The sequence below is a fragment of the Zingiber officinale genome, chromosome 6B, assembly GCF_018446385.1.
Source record: "Zingiber officinale cultivar Zhangliang chromosome 6B, Zo_v1.1, whole genome shotgun sequence".
NCBI classification, from domain to species: Eukaryota; Viridiplantae; Streptophyta; class Magnoliopsida; order Zingiberales; family Zingiberaceae; genus Zingiber; species Zingiber officinale.
This window is the reverse complement of record NC_055996.1, coordinates 964887-989107: the sequence shown is the minus strand read 5'-3', so window position 1 is coordinate 989107 and position 24221 is coordinate 964887. Positions and strand designations below refer to the sequence as shown.

At 38.5% G+C, this 24221-nt stretch overlaps 1 protein-coding gene across 1 annotated transcript; it reads left to right on the top strand.

The window, feature by feature from the left end:
* Positions 1-8824: 8824 nt before the first annotated feature.
* LOC121989860 (triacylglycerol lipase OBL1-like) lies at positions 8825-10888 on the top strand. The gene is made up of 4 exons (XM_042544170.1): positions 8825-9359; positions 9453-9646; positions 9745-9778; positions 9874-10888. The coding sequence occupies exons 1-4, from the start codon at positions 9050-9052 to the stop codon at positions 10710-10712; spliced, it is 1377 nt and encodes a 458-aa protein (XP_042400104.1). The 5' UTR covers positions 8825-9049; the 3' UTR covers positions 10713-10888.
* Positions 10889-24221: the final 13333 nt, after the last annotated feature.

The following is a 24221-nucleotide window of genomic DNA, read 5'->3' as shown; positions in this document are numbered from 1 at the left end:
GTTTGATAAACTAACCAAGTCAAGTCAAATCTAAAATGAACCAAGCTGTTAAAATAATTATTCAAGCTTGACTTAGTCTTTTTTTAAAGCTTGAGTTTGGTTCAAGCTTAGCTTGAGATTAGTTCGTCGTGCTATTATCGAGCTCTTAATTAAATTTGTTTAATTGTTTAAAACTTTTACATTTTAAACTTGGTTGATTGATTATTGAGCATGATAATATAAACTTATTTATTCTTTTTGAATGTTTCTTTATTTATTTAGCAAGTTAATAAGAGTTTAATTGATGAACATAATTCATGAATATTATTCACGAACATTGTAAATGAATATTAACAAGCTAAATACATATGAGTTCAAATTTATTTATTTAGTTTAATGATTTGTTCAAATTTGCTCATTTATTTGATCTTGTGTGATTGAGTGAATATAAACATATTCTTACCAAATTGAACACCAAACTTGTTCACAAATATTTGATTCATTTACAACCTGAATGATAGTCCAACATGTCCCAATAGTTCAAGAACTATGGGCGTAAATTGCCTTATTTGGGAATATCACGGGGGTGGACCGTTTCAATATTTTTCTTACTCTTTAATTTCTTTGTTAGTCATGTATCATTAGAGCAAAAGGTAATATTGCTCACCCCAAACAATCCAGTATCACCAGCCCCATTACTAGATACAGGTAAATAAATCACAAAGGACATTTTGCCCTAGCGCAATGACCCTTTGTATAAAAAGATTAGACACCAAATGAGGTATTTTACATCCATTGAGAATTGACCCATTGATGCTCGACAAAGAGTGAGGGAAGACAGAGTGATGTGCGATGGAAAAGGACTAAGAGCAGTTCGTGGGTGGACCAGGTCAACTTATCTAACAGATAGGGTGTGCAGGTATCAGTACCCCTATGCGACCTACCTTATGCAATAGGGTGCCTCTCAACTAATGGGCTTTCTATACCGACCTCAGGAGGAAGAGATGCACGACCAAGTTCGAGGGATGAGCGAGTGAAGTGCTATGGAAGAGGATGTTTTGCCCTTTGTGGGTGGACCCGAGTAGGATCTACATCTATCATTGATAGGGAGAGCCGGTATAGATACCCCAACCTACCCTCCTAAGGCAATAGGGGGCCTCACTCATAGGGTTCCTTTCACTACTTGAGTGCCAGCCGGTATAGGTTACCCAAGCGATCCACCTATGGCAATAGGGGCCCCCAGTCATGGGGTTCAAATACCGACCTCGGGAGGAAGAGAAGCACGACCATGTGCGAGGGATGCCTCATTGAAATTATTAGAGGGTAAGTTATCATGACTAATCCCATAATTTATCTTCTTTTATATAATTTAAGGACACATTATGAATGATGTCTAAAATGAACGTCATACCTTATATTATTATTTTCTATAGAACACTTTAAAGATATTTTTTTTAAAAAAAAGTATATTTTCTTTGTTTAGTGTATAAAAAGAAATATGTATACATTTTTTTCATCTCCATCTCCAGAATAAATGGTCAATCTAAAGGTTAGGTAAGATTGTTTGGTAAGATCTGACGACCTTGCAGTTTGGACTTTGGATGGACTAGAGTGTCAATTTGATCTAGTAGATCTACAAAGATCACGTGGTCAGAGCAATTCAAAGCATCTATAAATATATAATTCAGTTGACTGGATTTTACTGATTCACCTATTGATAAAAATTAGACCGCTAAAATATTCATCATATTTGAAATTCAATTGTAGCAATTGAATTTTAAATATGATGAATATTTGAAATTCATCGTATGTTTGCTACAATATTTGAAATTCAAACTTTTCCTTTTATTGATCTCCTCAGTGATATATCACACAGCACACCTATGAGAGGAAAAATCTAAAGAATCTAATGGGTTTAGGGGAGAGTTGAACTGCTATTTTGGAGCGAGTTTGATGGTCAAATTGATTTGAAGGGTTTAATCAATTTAGGCAATAAGCATTACTAGATTGCAAATGAGCTAAGTCGTGCTAAATTTTATATTATTTGAAGTTGTTTAGTAATATAACAAAGCTAAGTTAAGTTGAACCTAAAATGCACCAAGTCATTAAATTGATTATTCAAACTTGATTTTGTTTTATTTTTATTTTTACAATCTCTAGTTTGATTTAAATTTGGCTTCAACTTGATCTTATTAAACTTTTAATTCAAAATTGTTTAATTATTTAAAACTTTTATATAATTTTAACCTCATTTGATTTCTCAGTTTGTTTATTTTAAAATTTTATTTATTTATAAATTTGATAAGGGTTTGTTGGTTAACGTCATTCATAATTTCTATTCGTGTTCAGTCTCTAATATTAATAAATTAAATACGTACATATCTAAGCTTATATACATTAATTGAACAAATATAAATAAATTCTTATCAAATTTACTTAAGAATACGTAAATTATTTACAACTTGCTACATTGCAAACCACATTAGTTGGCCTAAGCCATTGGAGTAGAAAGCTCAATGTTCAGCACGAGTTAAATGCGTCGGCCAATCCAAATGATTGAGTCATTAAAAAAACAGAAAGAAAAAACAAGTTAGTTGTAATTTTTAATTTTCACAGGATATATATAATGATTAAACTATTAGTAAAATTAGAGCACCGTTCTAGAAACCACCTCGTGTCCTGGATTTATTTTGTGGATGAAATATAAGGTCAAGATTAATCGAATTATAAAATCGTGTTGTATCTTTAAGAGCATGAAACGAAGAATAAAAATTAAATTATAAATAATTTATAGTGATTTTTTGAAGAAATTGAAGAAGTCGTCGGATGTCGTTGTTGTCTGAAGCATGATCACATATACTTGAAAAGTACTTCAAGGTTCACGAGCCAAATCCCCAACCTCTCGGACGTTCTCCTTTGCTCGACCAACACTAATCATCGTCGCCTCTTCCATTATCCTCTTGTCCACTTCCCCGATTGATCTTGGACGCCATTTTAAATAGGAAGCAAAACATCGATTACTAATCGATGCTTTGATGGTTTTCAATGGAGGAAGATGAAGGTGAATGGGCACCCCTTCATCTTCCTAACGTTGCAACTGATGCAACGTCCAACATCTCTCACTCGTCCAAGTCAATCCATAAGGTTATATGGTCACATAGACCATGTCAGTCATATAGACTACAAGGTGATCATGTTGTAGGATCGAAAAGAATGTAGATATCTCCACAATAGGAATCGAGATTTGTATCGATTAATCGATCCATCTTCTTTCCTCTTTATTTTGAGAATCCACTTATTCCCAATAGCCCTTCGGCCCGGAGGAAGATCGACTAAATCCCAAACTTGATTCTTTCTCATTGACTCTATTTCCTCATCCATTGCAATTTTCCATTTTTCTCTTACTGAGCTTCTTAAAGCTTCCTTAACTGTTCAAGGTTCCTCATCATCAACTGAGAGAATCATCAATGCCTCATTCTCAATATCAAACATTCTCTGAGGAATAATCTGACAACTATTTCTTCGTAGGTTAGACTGTTGAGAAACTGACTCATTCAGTGGCAAATTACTCCCACTAGGTTGACTAGATTCAGACATCTCCTGATTTGTTGATAAAAGAACATTATCCTCCTCCTCTATCTCATATAGAGGAATTGTCTTATCAACTTCACCTTGTGTTGGGAACTCAGTTTCAAGAAAAGTAACATCTCTTGACTCTATTTCAGAGATGATTTCATCTTGTCGCTCATCAATAAAAACATAACCCTTAGAAGTCTCAGAATACCTTATAAAGATACACTTCTTACCTCTGGATCCTAATTTTCCATGTTCATGAGTCTTATCATAAACGTAGGCAGCTGCCCCCCAAGGTCTCATATTACTCAAATCTGGTTTTCTGCTTGTCCAACATTCATGTGGAGTAGATGGAACTGACTTTGAAGACACTTTGTTAAGTATATAGGTCGCAACTAATAATGCATCTCCCCAATAGGAGATTGGCAAATTAACCTGCGTCATCATAGACCTAACCATTTCAAGAAGAGTCCTATTTTTTCTTTCAACAACCCCATTTTGCTGTGGAGTTCCAGAGATAGTTAGCTGTCTAATAATCTCTTTCTCATTACACATTGTCTTGAACTGATCAGACAAATATTCACCTCCATGATCAGTGCACAGGGTTTTAATCTTACGTTTCAATTGATTCTCAACTTTGTTCATGTAACGAATGAAGCAATATAATGCTTCAGATTTGTGAGAAATCAAATACACATAACCAAAACATGTGAAGTCATCAATAAATGTAATGAAATAAGAACTCCCATTTCTAGCCTTCATATTCATTAGACCACAAATATCCGAATGAATTAATTGCAATGGTGATTTAGCTCTTATGTCCTAGCTAGACAATGCTCACATATAGATAAGTTAATCTTAGCATGAGCGCCTAAAAGACCCTCCTTAGCTAATCTATTCATTCGTTCTTGTCCTATATGTCCTAGCCTAGTATGTCAAATTTCATCATTAACATTAGCATTACTAGTAAGAGCAATGTTTGAAAAACAACCATCATTATTATTTGGTTCTACATCAAGAACCATAAAACCATTTGTTACATAATCATACCCAATTAACATAGAGTTAATTCGAAGTTCCAGACAACGGCTATAAAAATTTACACAATAACCTAAATCAAGAAGACAAATAACGGAAACCAGATTCTGTCGAATCTCAGGAGCATACAGGACATCATGTAGAAACAAGGTGCGCCCACCGCGTAGGTTGAGCTTGCAAGTGCCAATTCCTTTGGCTTCAATTCTTGCATTGTTTCCTACATATATCCATTTGTTGCCAGCTGGTTCCCGACAGTACTCCACATATGTAGATGGTTCGTTGCTCCTGAATCTACAATCCACAAAGGATACGAATCAGCTAACAACACTGTACTTGCAACATAATGCTCAAGGAAAGAAGATAGAGATGGATCTACCTTTTTAGGTTCAGTATAATCCCGAGCAAAATGACCCCTCTTGCTACAGTTGAAGCAGGTCAACTTGCTCCTAGGTTTTTTTCAATATTTCTTTCCTTTCTTCTTGATTTGGTTTTTAACAACAACAGCACTAGCCTCGTTTCCTTTTCCCTTTCCTTTCTTAAACCATCTTTTTTTATTCTTGGAACCAGAACCTTCAGCTACAAAAGCTTGATCAGAAATCCTTACGGATTCAATCCTCTCCGTCTCAAGTTCAACATGACGTGAGACATCGGTGAAAGTCTTGATACTTTCACTATGAGTCAGATTTTGTTTCATCATTTCCCAAGAATCAAGAAAGGAACGGATAACTGTCTGAACCTGTTATTCATCGGTCAACATATGACCAGCAGTATTAAGCTCTCGAATCATGTTACTCATCTCCCTGAGATGTTGAGCCATGGTAACATTCGAGCATTTTTTATAGCTATCAAACTTAATTATTAGCTGACGGAGCTTACTGAGACTTACTCCACTGTACTTTTCTCTAAGGGTTACCCAGACAGCATGAGCCGATAGTAATGGCTCATACTCAAATACCAGGTCATCCACCATTGAACTAATCAATATTCCTTTAACAATGGAGTCCTTCCTTTTTCATGCCTTATAGGCATCAAGGTCACGTCTATGTTGTGCTATAGAACCATCAACCGGTTCCTCCATGAAATGATTTACAGCCTCTAAAACTTTTTGTTCCTCAAGAACGTATTGTATCATGAGGTGTCAGATTTTGTAGTTATCCTCATATAATTTCTCTCCCTTATTAAGTTCAGCTATGATGTTTTTAGTTGCCATGATCTACATAAATAAACACATTATTTATTATTTCAGTGTAATTCATATGCATGCAATTAATTATTAATTCAGTGTAAATTAGAATTAATTTACAAAATCAAGTGATAACTTTGTTTCCACTCATCATTTGTATGTACTAATCTAATCAATATTGATCAATTATATTACACACATCTCATCTAATGAACAAATCATTTAATATGAACGAATCATATATATATAAACTAATCATATTATTTAACATGAACGAATCATGAAATGAACTAATCATTTTTCAGATGAACTAATCATGGACAAGTTAGTTAACACATAACATAACTGTTTTTATACCATAATTCTGTTCGTACAAAACAACAGAAATTATTACATAACTCAAAAACTTAATGGGCTAATACTGCTCATACATAACGACAATAAACAGAACACTAATAAATTAGATAGGTCAATACCACTCCCACTAGGACAAATACTAGTGCAGCGGCCAACATTATCCCTATTAACCTAGACTTATTTGAGATAATCTCAGATGGGGCAGCTTCAGGATCCTTCATCAGATCCATTTTTGGATCTTCCTCGAACATTTCCTGGTCCTCTTCAGACTCTTCAGGCTCTTCTTCACCATATAGTGAAGTAGTTCCTCACACAGTTCTGAACATGTGACGCGTCCTTGATGACGTTCCCATACATAGTCTGCTATTACCCTAGGATACTCTAGCAATGAATGCATCAATGTCCATATCCTATAACTGTTCAGGACTAGAAACTTTTCTTGCTCAAGTTTCTAAAATAGTCTATCAAGCTTTCTAACATGTCCGTCGACTCTATAAGCAGACTTATACTCTATCTCCTGAATCTCCTCCTGGAGCTGGTTTCGCCGCACTTCGCGATGAGTCAATGTGGTAATCGTCCGTACCATCCGAAAAAATTGAATTTAAATAAGTCAGTACAAAACTGACTAACCAGTACAAAATCATTTAATTCAATTTATACAGATATAGAACCATCATTATAAATCAAGAAAAATAAATCTTCTTGATTTTCAAAAGTTTAAGTCGACTGACCGATTGGACCAGTCAATCAGGAATTCATATCCTAAGCTTAGTTTATTGTCCTCATTAGAACTAATATAATTGGATAGAGATTTCTGACCTATGTTCTGTTATTATTTTAATCTAAGTCTATTTAAATCAATTCAGGTCAATTTGATCAATCCAATGCCCATTGGATTAAGTCTGATCCATTAGAACAAATCTAATCGTTTTTTATCAATTCTGACACAATTGAACTAATCTGGTCATATCCGATCATCCCAACTTATGTAATAAAAATCACCCCAACTAATTCAATAATGAACTGATCTGGTTAAACCAACAAATTATTTGAATCAGATCTAGTATCATTGAATCAAATTGGTCTACTTAAATCAATTGATGATTTAAATTAGACCTGAGTTTGATTGAACAAGTTGGTATAGCTCAATTTTCAATTAATTGAATCAAAATTTAATTAAATATATATTTATTAATTAATAATACATTTCTATATGTATTTAATTAACAAATATATTTAATTTAATTTTAAACCATCTGAAAGAAAAAATATATATTTTTTTACTCCACTTCGTAAAAACACTCCACTGTTCATTGCGTTTTTTTTCAATCGATTGAAGAATCGATTAAACATCGGATGCACTATGCCGTGAATTGAATTGATTCAATTCCTTATCAATTGATTCAAATAATTGAATCGATTGAGCAATTGATTAAAATAAAAAAAAAATTGTGCACTGTTCATCTTCTTCTCACGATAAACGTAAGCTTCCCGAGGCTGACTTTCACCGGTATTTGAGCACGGTTGTCGACGCTCCTCTGCCACGATTTATGCCGTCGAGGACTACACAATTTCCATGTAACCGGGTGGTAATCGTGACTTCGGGATGCCGATTCTTACAGAAATCGAATGAAATCGCAATGTCACGATTTCTCAATTCCGCGCATTGAAATTCATGCTTTCAAAAAAATACTCTGATACTAATATTGTATCTTTGAGAGCATGAAACGAAGAATAAAAATTAAACTGTAAATAACTCATAGTGATCTCCCGAAGAAATCAAAGAAGTCGGACGTCGCTGCTGTCGGAAGCACGATCACGGGTAACCGGATAGTACTTCAAGGTTCACGAGCCAAATCTCCAACCTCTCGGGCATTCTCTTTTGCTCGACCAACATTGATCATCATCGCCTCTCCCCTTGTCCTCTTGCCCACTTCCCTGATTACTCTTGGACGCCATTTTAAATAGGAAGTAAAATATCGGTTACTAACTGATATTTTGATGACTTTTAATGTAGAAAGATGAAGATGAATGAGTACCCCTTCATCTTCCTGACATTAGCAATATCGATAATCTCACTCTTAAGAAATACTTCACTCTGAAACATTATGTGTTCATATTTTGATTAATTATAATTTTATATTATATGAAACACTAGAAATTTAAAATTCTATATACATATTAATTTCTGTAGAACTCAATTGAAAGTATCTTCACGCGCAAGGTCTCTGACTGCAATTCATCTCTTGGACATTCGTCAAACCAATTGCACGCGGTACCTTAATTTTCTCTTTGTCAGATGAGTAACTCAACACATCATTATCATCTCTATTATATGAATATGAAGACATAAATATACATCGATTCCCAGCACATGTTTATATCCTGATCGCATTTTTCAAAAGCCATTTTCCTGTCAATAATTCATAGTAAATTAAGGTTTGATGGCTTCACGTACTACCATTTCAAACAAATGTCCTTGTCTCATCTAATTTTCCCTATTGAACAGTATGACCACATCGTCCCTAGACGAATTCTAACGGTGCAATGAAATTTAGTCTGTCAAAACAAAGAGGACAGATTCAAAGGCTGATCCAGCCTCTTGTAGTTTTCTTTGAAATTTCTCAGAGGGCGATGGTCAGAGCCCCATGGTTATAAATTCAGCCTCCGAAAAGATAGGAGGAGTTCATTCCACAAATCCATCTACAAATCTCCTGATTTAGAGAATATTTTTAGAATTGTGATTTTTTTTTAGAACTTTTTTTCTCTTTACAAATTAGGAAGAGAGGTTTATATATTGAAATTCTTTCCTTTATTGTCTAGGATATACTATATAAATATCTGTTTAATAATTTCTCTTCTTGTCTTATCCTTAATTTCTCCTCCTCTCCTAAGATAATCACTATCCTTTCATCAATCATGGATTCTAATTCTGATCATCCCAAGTACATGTCCTTAAGGCCCGATCAAGGGGGAGTTCTCGATCTGTTCCGCATCCTCTACTCGCCTAATCTCTCGGAGAATCGATTCTTCGATCGCTCGGCGGGGGTAGAGATCGTCGAGCGGTGGTGGCGAAGAAGATTGGTCCTGGTTTTCACCCTCCTCCTGCAAATAATGCTTCTCACGTTCAGAAAGCCACTTGCTTGGCTCGGAGATCGTATTGAGCTGCTGCTGAACTTTGTGGCTCAATACCCTGGCTTTGCCCCACTCTTGATTAATTTCATCAAAGGTCCGTAGTATCTATATTCTGTGTTTTTTTCAAAAAAAAAAGTATAATTAATATAATTAAAATGAATATATATATTTTTAATTTAATCTCCAGGTAAAAGGATCCTTCCTGAGAGAAATTCATCAAAGTATCGATCAGCTGTATGGTTTCTTGACCCCAGAGATAAACTGGACTCGAGTATCGAGCCGGGTGACGCTAAATACCATGCGGCACTGTCCAGCATGGCTTCCAAACTGGCTTATGAGAACGAGTCATCCATTAAAAGCGTAGTTACTGACGACTGGAATGTAAGGCCATTTTCAGCATTAAATAAATATATATATAGAGTTAAAATTTTAAATGTTTTAATTAAATTTGTTGTTCTTCTTGTTGGTGTTGTTTACAGATGGAATTTCTGGGATTCTACGATTGCTGGAATGGTAATTCCCTATTTTAATTTATATTGTTGAATAAAAGAAAGACACTAAAAAGTTGTTATTTAAAATAATAAATTAATAAATAAATAAATTTGCAGACTATCAACGGCAATTCAGCACGCAAGCGTTCATGTTGGCGGACAGAGCCGACGATCCCGAGCTCATCGTGGTGGCGTTCCGCGGCACCAATCCCTTCGAGGCCATGGACTGGTACACCGACTTCGACGTGTCGTGGCACGAGCTCCCCGACGCCGGCAAGGTCCACGAAGGCTTCCTCAAGGGCTTGGGGCTACAGAGGAGCCCCCGCGCCCTGCCCAAAGAGGCCGAGGGAGGAGAGACTAAGCCATACGCCTACTACGCCATCCGGGACGAGCTGCGCCGACTCCTGCGGCGCAACGCGAAGGCCAAGTTCTTGGTGACCGGGCACAGCCTGGGCGGCGCGCTCGCCGTGCTCTTCCCCGCGGTCCTGGCGCACCACGGCGAGGAAGAGCTGCTGCGGAGGCTGGAGGGAGTGTACACGTTCGGGCAGCCGCGGGTAGGCGACGAGGTGTTCGGGGAGTTCGCCGGGAGGCATTTGGAGGGGAGGTACTTCCGGTACGTCTACTCCAATGACATTGTCCCCAGAGTGCCCTTCGATGACTCTGCTCTGTTGTTCAAGCACTTTGGGGCGTGCTTCTACTTCGACAGCCTCTACAGAGGGAAATTGATGGAGGAGGAACCGAACAAGAACTACTTCTCCCTGTGGGAGTTGCTGCCCAGGTACATGAACGCGGTGTGGGAACTCGTTCGGAGCTTCTTGATGGGGCGGTTGAAGGGGGCAGAGTACGAGGAAGGGTGGCTGTTGCGGTTTGTGAGGCTCTGCGGGATACTTTTGCCTGGAGTTTCCTCGCACCTTCCTGGTAACTACGTCAACTGCGTGAGGTTGGCGAGTAATTAATTAGTCCACTTAATTCTGCATGCTGTCGACGGCCGGGTTTGGAAGCGACGAGCAAGATCGGTAGCTGCTTAGACAAAATTAATGTGATAATCTTTATATAAGATCAAATTGTACTATGCTAACAAATAATATTATTAAAAGTGCGATCGGTCATTAATTTTATTGTAGGTGTTAACTTAGAGGTGTTACTAATAATTATTAATAAAATTGATAATGATTATTAATTAAATGTTTATTATTCAAGTTTTGATAATATTTTTTTCCAATTGATAAAATTGATAGATTATTTAATCTTTCTTGAAATATGGTTGAAAAAAATAACACTAACAATAGGTATAGTAGTAAAAAAATTTAATTTTCTTTATAAGCTTCAATTGTGCCGTTTTTAATTCTGAATTTATTATTTCTTTTAAAACTTTTAATTCTAAAAATATATTTAAACTATCCATATCAGATAATATTTATGTGTTAAAAAGTTTTAAAAATTTAAATATTTTATTTTTAAGATTATCTTAACTTTTTTAAGTCATATAAAAAATTAAAATTATTTTCATATATTTTAAATTATTCAAATCTATTTTAGAGGTAGATCCGCTACCTTAGCGGCCCCCCTAGTGCCGGCCCCACGGATATGGAGGGAGGTTCATGTAGGTACACAGGCCATAGGCGCATGGCGGGGTAAACCCCAGGTCGTCAGTTCCTGAGAATCGACCCCTGACCATTACGCCAGAGATACCATACGCTCACCGTCTGTGCTACGCCCTGGGGGCATTCAAATCTATTTTAGAGTGAAGAAATAACATGGTCAATAATATAATTAAAATAATTAATTTTAAAAGATTCTTCAGGTGAAAGTTTCATCTCATTAATTTTATTCTTATCAAATTGTTTATTTCTTCTAATCACAACAGATATGAATTCATTTTCTCTATAATCATTACAAAAGGAAACAAAACCTTTTAACTGATTTAATGCAATAGCAATGTTCATATTTTTTATATTATAAAAATTTACTAACAGTATTAACCGCAAATAATATATCATACCAAATAGTCATACCTAATAAAAATTCAAAATTTTCAAACTCATGTTGCTAAAGAATTTGCTTCATTTTTTTTTTTAGGATCTTCACTAGTTTCTACAAGTTTATATAAAGCTTCTCTTATCTGTGGAGCTTGATACTTTATTGCTTTAACGCTTTCAAGATGACTTTTCCAACGTGTTATTGATAATGATTTAAGAGTTAAATTAAAAATATGGTCTTATAAAATTTTTCATCTTTTTTTAGAAGAAGAAAAAATGAGTAAATATGTTGTATCACACCAAAAAATGTTATAGCACTAGGACAAGAATTAGTTATATCACATAGTACTAAATTAAGACTATAACAACCACATGATGTATAAAAAACTCTAGAATTTATATATATCAATCTCTTTTATACACTGATCCCGTCCGGAATCTGAGTTAGATGGAGGCCGGTTGTGTTGACGCTAGCGTTGACGGAAGGCGACGGAGACTTTCCCCGAGTACAACGTTGCGCGAGCAAGTTCCACAGGCTGCTAACAGGGGGTGATGATGAGGATCAAGAAGCGGGAGTTCCCTGCGCACACTCAGACGAGCACCCTCCACGTTAGGGACCAAGAACCAGGGAAAAAGTCCCCGGAGTAGCCCCTCTGACACTCAAGTCAGGTACTTTTTCCCCAGAAGAACAGTAAAAATTACAGAAAGTAGAAGATAGATGCGAAAAGGTGAGTGAGCGAACCTGCGTAAGGGAGAGGACACCCCTTTTTATATCACAATGTGTACTTCTGGGTTCTGGCAAATGTCAGGGAATATCGGGTGCCAGACTCTGCTTGGTGGTGGGTGACACTTGGCATCCTCCTATAGGTTGGAGGAAGGTTCTGCTATTAGCTAGTCACAGACCGTTAGAATATACTCTGACACACAGCAGATATTCTCTGACAAGTAGTTACGGTTCTCTGACTCTTTTGTCATTTTTGTTGATCGAATGTGAACAAGAGAGCTTCTGACAACCAGCGACCGCTCGGTCTGATCGGGGTGCATCTGAGTAATCCATCATATCCTGACCGAGCACATCAAGTTAGTATATACGAGTCTACTGTGAGAAAACTCGGCCAGTAGAGATGGTTCCCTCTCTCTCTCTCTCTCTCTTCCCTATTCCTGGTATTGCTAATTTGATTTCTTGATTTGGCCATCCCGACTAGTTCACCCGTTCGAATTCCCGACCTAGGCATCCTAACTGAGAAACTTGTTTGAATCCCTGACCTGGGCATCCTCGCCCGAGTAACCCATATGAATTCCCGACCTGGGGATCCTGACCGAGAAACCCATCCGAATTCCTGACCTGGGCATCCTAACCGAGAAACTTGCCTGAATCCCTGACCTAGGCATCCTCGCCCAAGTAGCTCATCTAAATTCCTGACCTGGGCATCCTGACTGAGAAACCCATCCGAATTCCTGACTTGGCACCCTTGCCCGAGTAACCCATCTGAATTCCCGACCTAGGCATCCTGACCAAGAAACCCGTGTGAATTCCTGACTTGGCATCCTTGCCCAAGTAACCCATCTGAATTCCTGACCTGGGCATCCTGACCGAGAAACCTGTGTGAATTCCTGACTTGGCATCTTAGCCCGAGTAACCCATCTGAATTCCTGACCTGGGCATCCTGACCGAGAAACCTGTGTGAATTCCTGACTTGGCATCCTCGCCCGAGTAACCCATCTGAATTCCCTCCCTGGGCATCCTCGCTCGAGTAACTCATCTGAATTCCCGACCTGGCATCCTCGCTCGAGTAACCCATCTGAATTCCCGACCTGTAACGTTATAGCCTCTTATTGGGGTGACACGTCTCCTCGCCCTTTGACTACCCCGTCCCCTTGACTTCTAACTGTCACGTCCCCTTGACTCCTGACTGCCACGTTCCCTTGACCCTTGACTGCCACGTCCCCTTGACTCATGACTGTCACATCCCCTTGACTTCTAACTGCCACATCCCCTTGACTCCTGACTGTCGCGCCCCCTTGACTCTTGACTGTCACGTCCCCTTGACCAGACCCTACCCTTATGCACCGTATCATACACCTTATTTTTTACCTTTAATATTAGCCTCATTATCATATCCTTGTCCTCTTATGTCATTTACATCCAATTCAATTTTATTTATTACAATATAAGCATATCAAAAAGAACTTTTCTTGATGTATCATCTAATTTTAAAAATTCTATAAAATATTCTTCTATTTTGATTGAACTTGTTGAAATATCTACACATCTTAATATAAGAGACAGCTGTTCTTGATGACAGAGTACAATCAAGTATAACTGAAAAGTATTTTGCTTCTTTTATTTTTAAAATTATAATATCGTTTACTTCTTTTCCTAATATATTTATTAACTGATTTTGTAAATTATGACCAAGATAATGATTATGAATTTTATCATTTATTCTTGCATTATTGGATCAAATTCTGTAATCATTTCAATTAAACCTAAAAAATTCCATTGTTATGTTGATAAATTTACAAAATGTCAAATTATTTTTTGTAAGATTTTTAACTATAGCAATAATTCTTATTAATACATTCTTCCAATGTTCTTTTTCCTTATTTATTTTTTCTTGTAAATTTTGATCAATGGTTTTATTTTTAATCAATTTCATTTCAATATCAAACCAAATATTCATATTTATAATATGTTCACTGCTTGTTTCATGACTTTAAAGCTTGGTACTAAGATTTTTCCAATCTTCATTTGCTAATTTAATTGTAATTGACTTTTGACTAAATAATTTACAACAAAAACAAAATATTTTATGTCATTCTTTTGAATATATTAACCATTTTTTATCATGTTTTTCTCCATTTGGCAATTTTCGAATGTAATGAATCATAGAAAAATGTCTAGAATTTTCATCATTTGGAAAAGAAATATTGATTTCTCTAATTGAGCCCTTTTCAACTAATAAATCTATTAAATTTGTATTTATATTTTTCCATTATACTGGATCATATATATTTTGAATAATAGTTTCATCAATATTATTAAAAAAAAAAATTATCTTCATGATATGTCAAGTTGTCTTTTTCTTTTTCTGAATTACAATTATTTTCTTCGTTAATATTAATATTTGATAAAATCGATTTGTGATCATTAGAAAATTCTTGATCGATTTCTTTTTATCTTAAAGTATTATCTTCCGGTGAAAATTTAATTAGTTTTTTATTTAAATTTTTAATTGTATTATTTTCTAAGTTTTGATTTTGATTATTAATAATAAATCTATCAAGTGCACCTTTTTGAGATTGAATCAATTCTTCTATTTTTCTTTTTTTATATATTTTATATATCTAGAATTATATTTTTTTTACAGACATATTGATATTAAAATAATAATAATAAAAATATGCGTTCCTACTATTTTATCAAAATAAAATTATTTAGAATTAAATCAACAATAAAATCTGATTTACATCATATAGTTTTAATTTGATGATATTTCAAAGTTCGACTACTACTTGCACAAATATAACAAGAAAATATAAAATACTAAATTTTGATTAATTTAAGTAGTTTATAATAAACTGCACTTAATAAGTATATAATAAATCAGATAAGTGCACTTAAAGAGTATTAAAAATCTATAAATCAGTCGATTGGTAATAATGTTTATCGAACACAGAATGATTTTGTGAGTTTGTATCAATAAGGGTAGCCGACTAGTACTTTTGTCAATCGACTAATATCAGTCTGAAAATATTTTCAGCACTGGGTTAGTGACTAAGTCAACTCATTTAGATGTATAAGATCCATGGGGGATAAATACATGAGTTTAGGGTCAGTTTGGTGATCAAGTTTTCGACAATTGAGATATTGTTGGAGTTTTTTGATATTAGGCAAAAGGGGAGAAGTAAGGTTAGTTGAGAAAACCTTAAATGTCTTTACATGAAATTCTTAACTCAATGGGGAGCATAGGTATAAGGAGAGTCTTGTGATAGGTTCTTAAATAGCCTTGTGATAAAATTCCTAACTCAATGGGGAGCATAGGTGTAGGGGGAGCCTTGGGATAGGTTCCAATGCATGTTTACATTTTTGATTCAACGATGTAAGTCCAAGTGTGTAGCCTTGGCAACGTAAGTTCATTAGGCGGTGTAAGTCAAAGTGTGTAGCCTTGGCAACGTAAGTCCATTAGGCGGTGTAAGTCAAAGTGTGTAGCCTTGACAACGTAAGTCCATTCGGCGATATAAGTCCAAGTGTATAACCTTGGCAACATAAGTTCATTCGATGGTGTAAGTCCAAGTGTGTAGCCTTGGCAACGTAAGTCCATTCGGCCGTGTAAGTCCAAGTGTGTATTCTTGGCAACATAAGTCTATTGTTTTTAGCATATTATTTTGCTATTATGTTTTCCCTAACTTAAACGTATTGTCAAACATCAAAAAGGGGGAGATTGTTGGAGCAATCTCAATAGTCCGTGCGACCATGTATTTTGGTGTTTGGGCAAAGGGTTTAAGTTAGGTTCACCCTTGTATTTGATATGTGTATTTGAGTTGTGTAGGTTTACATGATACACATATGACTCAGGTTGATAGCTTCGGGTCCGGTGAAGGATGGAACATCCGAGAGACCGTGGACAATGCAGCAAGGACAAGGACCAAGGGAAGCTCGAGGCATACGTGAAGGATAACATTGAGACGAGCCGCGTGATTGGGTGCATCCGAGGGACAAGAGCCAAAGGAAGTAGGCTTGAAGGCAAGAGATCAAGGTTGCAACGAAGAGTCAAGTGAGTCGTAAGGGTGAGGATTCGAGTGTTGTGAGACTGTACTCCGGGTACCAGCCGATTGATAGAAATATCAGTCGACTAGTATAATCAACTGGGCAGTCGACTGGGAGTGAACAGAATGCTTCTGTTTGCTGCACCAGTGTAGAGCAGTTAACTGGTACTTTCACTAGTCGACTGGTATCGAGCCATTGTATTGTAATGGCCGAATCTCCACAGAGGGTAGCCAACTGACACTTTCACCAATCGACTGGTAGGCGGGGTTTTCCAACCCGTGGCCTATATAACCAAGGCTTGGAAGTATGGTTAAGGTTGACAAAATTAGTGGTGGTTAACCCTAACTAGTAGTCAACTAGTGCGTTAGTAATCCGAGTGCTCTTGGTCGAGTTGTGGCGAGGTTTCTCCACCGACAAGAAGGATTGTGCTAGCCGGAGTTTCCTGGGATTAATCCACCGACGGATTAAGGGATCGTCCACCTTATAGATAACCATGGAGTAGGAGTAAGTTATCTCCGAACCATGTAAACAAATGTATTAACGATTTGCATTTCTCTTCTTGTCTTTAGTCTTTATCTTGTTTGTTTTGTATTATTCTGAGGTGCTAACAAATGCTTAGGAAGCTATCGATTTGGGGGCACCGACTATTCAACCCCACTTCTAGCTGGCCACACAAGATCACCAACAACAACTATCTCTCACGATTGTGTAGTGTCTTGGTAAGTACCTCTCTTCTCTTTTCTCTCCCCTCTCCCCTCTCCCCTCTCCGTCTGTGGCCGCGCGGCCAGCGCGGGGCCGCGCGTGGCCTCGCCTGGTAGTGAGTAGCCTCGCTTGACCGCGCGTGGCCCCGCGTGGCTACTTGTGTTCGAGCGTGGCCAGTCGTGGCTGTCGCTACCCCTGGTGGCCGCAACTGCCCCAGTGGCCACGACTGTAGACATCTATTTTGATTATTATATTAACTAATTTTATTTTTTATTTATTATCATGAGGTATTGTCTAAATTTGTAATGTTGTTTATGCAGGTCTCAATTTGCCATGAGCTCAGTGTAGTTGGAGGCACTTGTATTTGTGATTTATTATCGTAAGGTACGTTCTGATTAATTGTAATAGATCCAATGTTTCCGTAAGAGTTCTTGTAGATCTTCCATGTAGCATCCTAGTACTGGCATTATTCATTTCATCCTAGTATTATTTTATATATATGTGTATTCCTTCATTTTGATAAGGTGCTCTTTGTTACTTTGTCTTTAATGGTAAGATTTATGTGTAGTTGTTTTTAATAGTATTTAAATAAATAAATACAGGCAAAATGCATAATGAAAGAAGTTGGATGTATAACAAGAATTTGCCTGATCGTCGGGCTTTAACTGATGAGTTTGTCATTGGCTTAAGGCAATTTTTGAATTTTGTATCTAGTCAAGTTAAGTATATGGACGGTAATAAGGTAAGGTGTCTTGTAGAAAGTGTCACAATGACAAATTTTTAGCCTCCGATAAAGTTAAAAAACATCTTTATAGATTTGGTTTTACACAGAATTACTATAATTGGACATGTCATGGTGAACCGTTCATATCTGATGAGGATTATGGACGGAATATCCAAGTCTCTGTTAGTGGGGATTAGAGTTATTATGAACAATTAAATCTATCTTAGAGGATGATAATTGATGCAACAAGCCAGAATTTTATTCCTGAAACATTTGGTGTAAGTTCTAGTTTCCCTCCAATAATTGAACAATTGTTTACTACTTATACATCACCGTTGGAGGAGTTAGAAGTACCAGGTGTTGATGAAACATATTGTAAATTTTACGAAGTGTTGAGTGCTACAGATGAACCATTATGGGTTGGTTGTGACAGTCAAACTAAATTATCTCTCACCACAAGACTATTAAATATAAAGGTAGATCATAATGTGTCGCAAGATTGCTTTAATGATTTTGTTCAAGCTTTTGACAACTCATTGCCATGTGATCACATTTTGCCTCCTTATTTTTACAATATGAAACATTGGTGAAAGAATTAAGTCTTCCGATGGAAAGAATTGATGTTTGTAGAGATAGTTGTATGTCATATTGGGGAGTTGATGCAGATATAGATGTTTGTAAATTCTGTAATCAAGATAGGTACAAGACTACCAGAAGGAGTTAACAACAACGTAAATCATACAACCAGTTGTTTTATTTTTCCTTTAACTCCTAGGTTACAAAGACTTTGTGCATCAAAGGTAACTGCTAAACACATGACTTGGCATGTAACTCATCAAACAGAAGAGGGCTAATGTGTCATCCTTCAGATGCAAATGCATGGAAAAATTTTGATAGAGCATATCCGGAATTTGCAAAGGAAACTCTAAATATTAGATTATGTCTGTGTGCGATGGATTTGCTCCATTTGGTAAACCAGGAAGAACTTATTCTTGTTGCCAATTATTTTAACTCCGTATAATATTCCACCTGGGATGTATATGTTTTTAACATTGGTTGTGTCTGACCACAAAATTTGAAGAAGTTAATAGATATTTATATGCAACCCTTGATAGCATAATTGAAACAACTATAGGATGAAGATATTTTTACATACAATGTTCATATTAATCAGATGTTTGTAATGAAGGATGCTCTTCTTTGGACCATAAATGACTTTCCAGCTTATGGTATGCTATCAGGTTGGAGTACTGCTAGGATCTTTGGATGTCTAATATGTATGGAGAGATCAAAGTCAATCAGATTAAAACTGTTGGATCAAAAAGAATTTAGATATCTCCACAATATCATGATATTGTCCACTTTGGGCCTAGACCCTCATAGCTTTGCTCTTGGGCTCTCCCCAAAAGGCCTCATGCCAATGGAGATATCTTTCTCATGTGTTTCCAATATGGGACTATGTTGCAACCTTGCAACCCCAACAATCCCCCCTCAAACAAAGGACCATAGGCTTCCTACGTCCGATCCTCGACCCACCAGGTCTTCCTGCCCCTCGGTCCACCCAACCTACTAGGACTTCCTTGCCTAGTCGCAACTAGGACTTCCTGCCTAGTGTCTGGTCCTCTTGATCCGAACATAGGAGCCCCCACTTTTTTTGTTCGAGGTCAATATTGTACCCACATGACTCAATCAGACCATAGCTCTTATGTACAGTCGGCGGTTAAACCTTCTGACAGTTCGGGCTCTGATACCAATTGTTGGATCGAAAAGAATTTAGATATCTCCACAATAGCATGATATTGTCCACTTTGGGCCTAGACCCTCATGGCTTTGTTCTTGGGCTCTCCCCAAAAGGCCTCATACCAATGGAGATATCTTTTCTCTTATAAACTCATGATCTTTCCCATGTGTTTCCAATATGGGACTATGTTTGCAACCTTGCAACCCCAACAAAAACATAGGAAGAAGCTGAGTTATTTTGATTATCATAGATAATTTTTACTACTAAATCATAATTTCAGAAAGAATAAAGATGAATTCACTAAGAATAGAATTGAAAGAACACCTCCACCATTGAGATTGATAGATCTAGATACTTGGTGCAGAGTGCTTCACTTTCCATCTGTTATTGAAAAGCCACATGGTACAACAGATGAATATGGAAGTACGCATAAATGAACTATACAGAGTATAATTTGGGATTTTCCATATTGGTTTAGTCATTTGATACATCATAATCTCGATGTAATGCATATTGAGAAGAATATTTTTGATAATTTGATAAATACAATGATGGATATCAATAAAAAAACAAAAGACAATCTCAATGCAAGAAAAAATATGTGACTCATTTGTAAAAGATCCACTCTTGATGTCGATGAAAATAGTAGGGGATCAAAACCAAAGGCAATTTATACATTAAATAAGGATCAGAGATGTATTTTTTTGTGAATGGTTGAAATCTTTGAAAATTTCAGATGGATATATCTCTAATCTTGGAAGATGTGTCTATATGAAAGAAGGTAAATTGATTAGTTTGAAAAGTCATGACTGTCATATAATAATGCAAAGACTCATTCCTATTACTTTTAAGGAACTCTTACCACATTTTGTATAGGGTGCGATTACGGAGTTGAGTATTTTTTTACATGATATTTGCTCAATAGTTTTGAAACATTCACAAATGAAGAAGTTAGAGAGAGACATTCCAATCATTTTGTATAATTTGGAAAGGATATTTCCACCATTCTTTTTTGATTCCATGGAGCATCTTTTAGTTCACTTGCCATACGAGGTCAAAGTTGGAGGACCTGTTCATTTTCGGTGGATATATTCGTTTGAAAGGTTGAATTTTTATTTTCTATACTTTGACTCTTTGAATGCATAAAAAATTTCTATTTATATTATATATTAATATTTAATACAATTTATTTTTTTAACCTCTAGATTCTTATATCATTTGAAGAAAAAAGTGAAAAATGAAACACAAGTTGAAGCTTTTATTGTTAATGTATACATTGTGGAGGAAATAACAACTTTTGCATTATATTATTTTGAACCTCATGTTCAAAGCCAAAGGCGAAGAGCGGGCAGAAATGATGAGGGTTCTATCGTTCCAAATGTAAACTCATTTTCAATTTTTAACTATTTTGGTCGACCAAGTGGACTATGTAAACAAAGATACTTAACTGATAAAGAATGACGGGCAACCCAGACATATATTTTACTGAATTGTCTAGAAGTATCACCATATTACGAGTAAGTATATGTATGTTTTTTGTAATGTCGTAAATTGTTTGTGTTATAATATATTTTTTTTAAGTAGGATTTTCAAAAACTTATATTCTGAATTGTCAACACAAGAGTTTGATCGATTTTGCGAAGAAGAATTTGCTGCATGGTTCAAATTATATGCAAGTAAAAAATCTATATTTGTTTGACACATATCCATACTTTTAACAATGGGTGTTTTGACCTTAGGTTCATGGTAATCAAACTCACCTTGAGCAAGATTGGCTATTTCATCTGTGATCCGGTGATAAGGTTGGGGGGTCCTCATGGGCAAAGGGTCAACGACATGTAGGGGTCAGGAGTCAAGGGGGGTCAACCCCGTGGGCTCGCCGAGCGGGCACCATATGGCGATCGCCCGGCCATGCCCTCCAGCCGAAGGAATTGTAACCCGGCCACGAGCTCAAGTTTCAAACGCCAAGGTAAAAAGGCTATATGGCTGAGTGGGTGGTCCGCTCGGTCGTGGCCCAAGGCAAGAGTACAAGGCCGAGCGGTCTGTCCGCTCGGCCAAGACGTCAGGCAACAAGACAAGAGTGTTTGTCCGAGCAGGGGACCATGAATCTCCCCCGGACGTACCAACATCTACGACGGGTCGAAGGAAAGGAGCCGCCGAGCAGCTGGACGCTTGGCTCGAGAAGATGAAACCAAAAGACACTGGACAGTAGGGACGTCATCCTAGTAACCTTTGGCGCTGACAACAGGCATGTTCGATGACCAGACCATACGCAGAATCGTACGATGGAAGGTTCTTCTGTCCCATCAAGGAGGTGCTCGGACTGTAGCAGTATGGCGTCAGGCACGCTCTTCTGACAAGCCCATACTGAAGTATGGTGCAGGACACGTGTACGCCTCTATGTGTGTGCGCCAAGCTCACCATAGCTCTATATAAGAGCCCTCAAACTTCGCCGGAGGTATACAATCTTAGATCTTCAGAGCCACCTCCTTGTTTCCCCTTGGCCTGACGAGCGTCGGAGGGTCGTCGCCGGGAACCCCTTCCCGGCCCGACTTCTTTACAGGTTCGTCGGAGCTCCATACGGCCGGTCAGAGACCCACGTCATCAGTTGGAAGAGCGCTACGTGCCCATCGTCCATCGATTCAGCGTTCGGGCAGGATCAAATTGGCGCTGTCTATGGGAACGCACTTACATCCGAGCGGATGAAATGGACGAAGCTGGAAGACCGCACACCGTGATGCTCTCCCAGGAGGAGCTCGATGCTCTAATCGAGGCAAGAGCAGCTAAGCTCGTAGAGCAACAGAGGCAGAAAGCGCAAGCTGAGCAGCTGGAGCAACAAGCGACGTCAGCATCAGGAGGCCGAGCGGAAGCACCGCCTGCCACGGTTCCATTTCATCGGGCCCTATTCCGTACGCCTCCTGAAGTCGCAACAATTAACCGTGATCGAGGATCTTCATCCGACGAGGCGCTCATGCGAGACAACAGAAAAGGCAAGGCTCCCCGAACGGACACCTCCCCCGAATGGATCAACCGGCAGTTTTCAGAGGTCATCCTACGGGACCCTCTGCCAAAGCATTATATGCCCCCGACGATCGGGGAATACAACGGAACCACCGACCCGGACGACCATCTGGGTAAGTTCGACAACACAGCTACCCTACATCAATACATAGATGGAGTAAAGTGCCGGGTGTTCCTTACCACCCTCTCGGGATCGGCGCAACGGTGGTTTCGGAGGCTGTCGGACGGATCCATTACCAGCTTCAAGGAGTTCCGCACGGCCTTTCTCCACCATTTCGCAAGCAGTCGGCATTACCAGAAGACTAGTGTCAGTCTATTCACCATCAAACAAGAGCCCAGGGAGTCGCTCCGAGCATACATTCAGCGATTCAACCAGGTGACCATGGATATTTCAACAGCCACCTCAGAAACAATGATGAATGCATTCACGCAAGACCTCGTGGATGGTGATTTCTTCTGATCACTTATTCGAAAGCCGCCCCGAGACTATGATTATATGTTACACCGGGCCAATGAGTACATTAATGTGGAGGAAGCCCAGGCGGCCCGAAGAAAAGAAGTTTCTTCTGAGCGGCTAGCCCCTGCCGAGCGGAAGCCTGTCACTCGCCAGGAACCGCCCAGAGGACCGCGTGCTGAGGCAATCCGCTCTCACCACGCGAGGTCCCATGCCGTCCAAGAGGTAGCTGCCGAGCGGCCCAAACCAAAGAAGAAGGTATGGACCCCTATGTTTTGTTCGTTCCACCGAACCGACACGCATAACACACGAGATTGCCGAAGCCTTCCCCTGATCGCCCACCCCGCTCCTCGGAGTAGCCATCGTCAATCGCCATCATCCGACAGGCGACAGCGACACTCTGAAGCCGATCGGAGGGTCGACGACAGGCGACAACGACAGTCTCCCGAGCGGCATCATCCTCAGAGGCACGAGGACAATCCCCGGTTGTCTAAGGAGCGGCCTAGGTCGTCCGCACGGGAGGAAGAAAATAGAAGCAACACGTCCCGAGGCGAAATCAATATCATCGCTGGCGGACCGACCGGAGGTGACTCCAACAGAGCAAGGAAGGCAAGTGTAAGGCAGCTCCAGATCCATGCGGTCGGCTGCAGTCAAGAACGGGCGAGCGGGCCCGAAATCAGCTTCGGGCCCAGGGACCTCGAGGGAGTTGAAGTGCCACATTACGACGCCCTCATCATCAAAGTGGTAATAGCTAATTATACTATTCATCACATTTTCATTGATACAGGCAGCTCGGTCAACATCATATTCAAAAAATCTTTCGATCAACTGCAAATTGATCAAGTCGAGTTGCTGCCCATGACAACCCCCCTCTACGGGTTTACGGGCAATGAAGTTCTGCCGGTCGGACAGGTCTGACTGGCTATTTCATTGGGAGAGGAGCCGCTCAGGAGGACGCGGACTGCCAACTTCGTCGTGGTTGATTCTCCCTCAACATACAATGTTATCCTGGGGCGACCGGCGCTCAGTGAGTCCCGAGCGGCCGTCTCCACCTTCTACCAGAAAATTAAGTT

Bases quoted from the DNA above. Each gene is read 5' to 3' on its own strand.
- LOC121989860 (XM_042544170.1), top strand. From the start codon at position 9,050: ATGGATTCTAATTCTGATCATCCCAAGTACATGTCCTTAAGGCCCGAT. The intron at 9,647-9,744 runs GTAAGGCCATTT...TGTTGTTTACAG, and splicing joins TAGTTACTGACGACTGGAAT to ATGGAATTTCTGGGATTCTA. The intron at 9,779-9,873 runs GTAATTCCCTAT...ATAAATTTGCAG, and splicing joins ATTCTACGATTGCTGGAATG to ACTATCAACGGCAATTCAGC.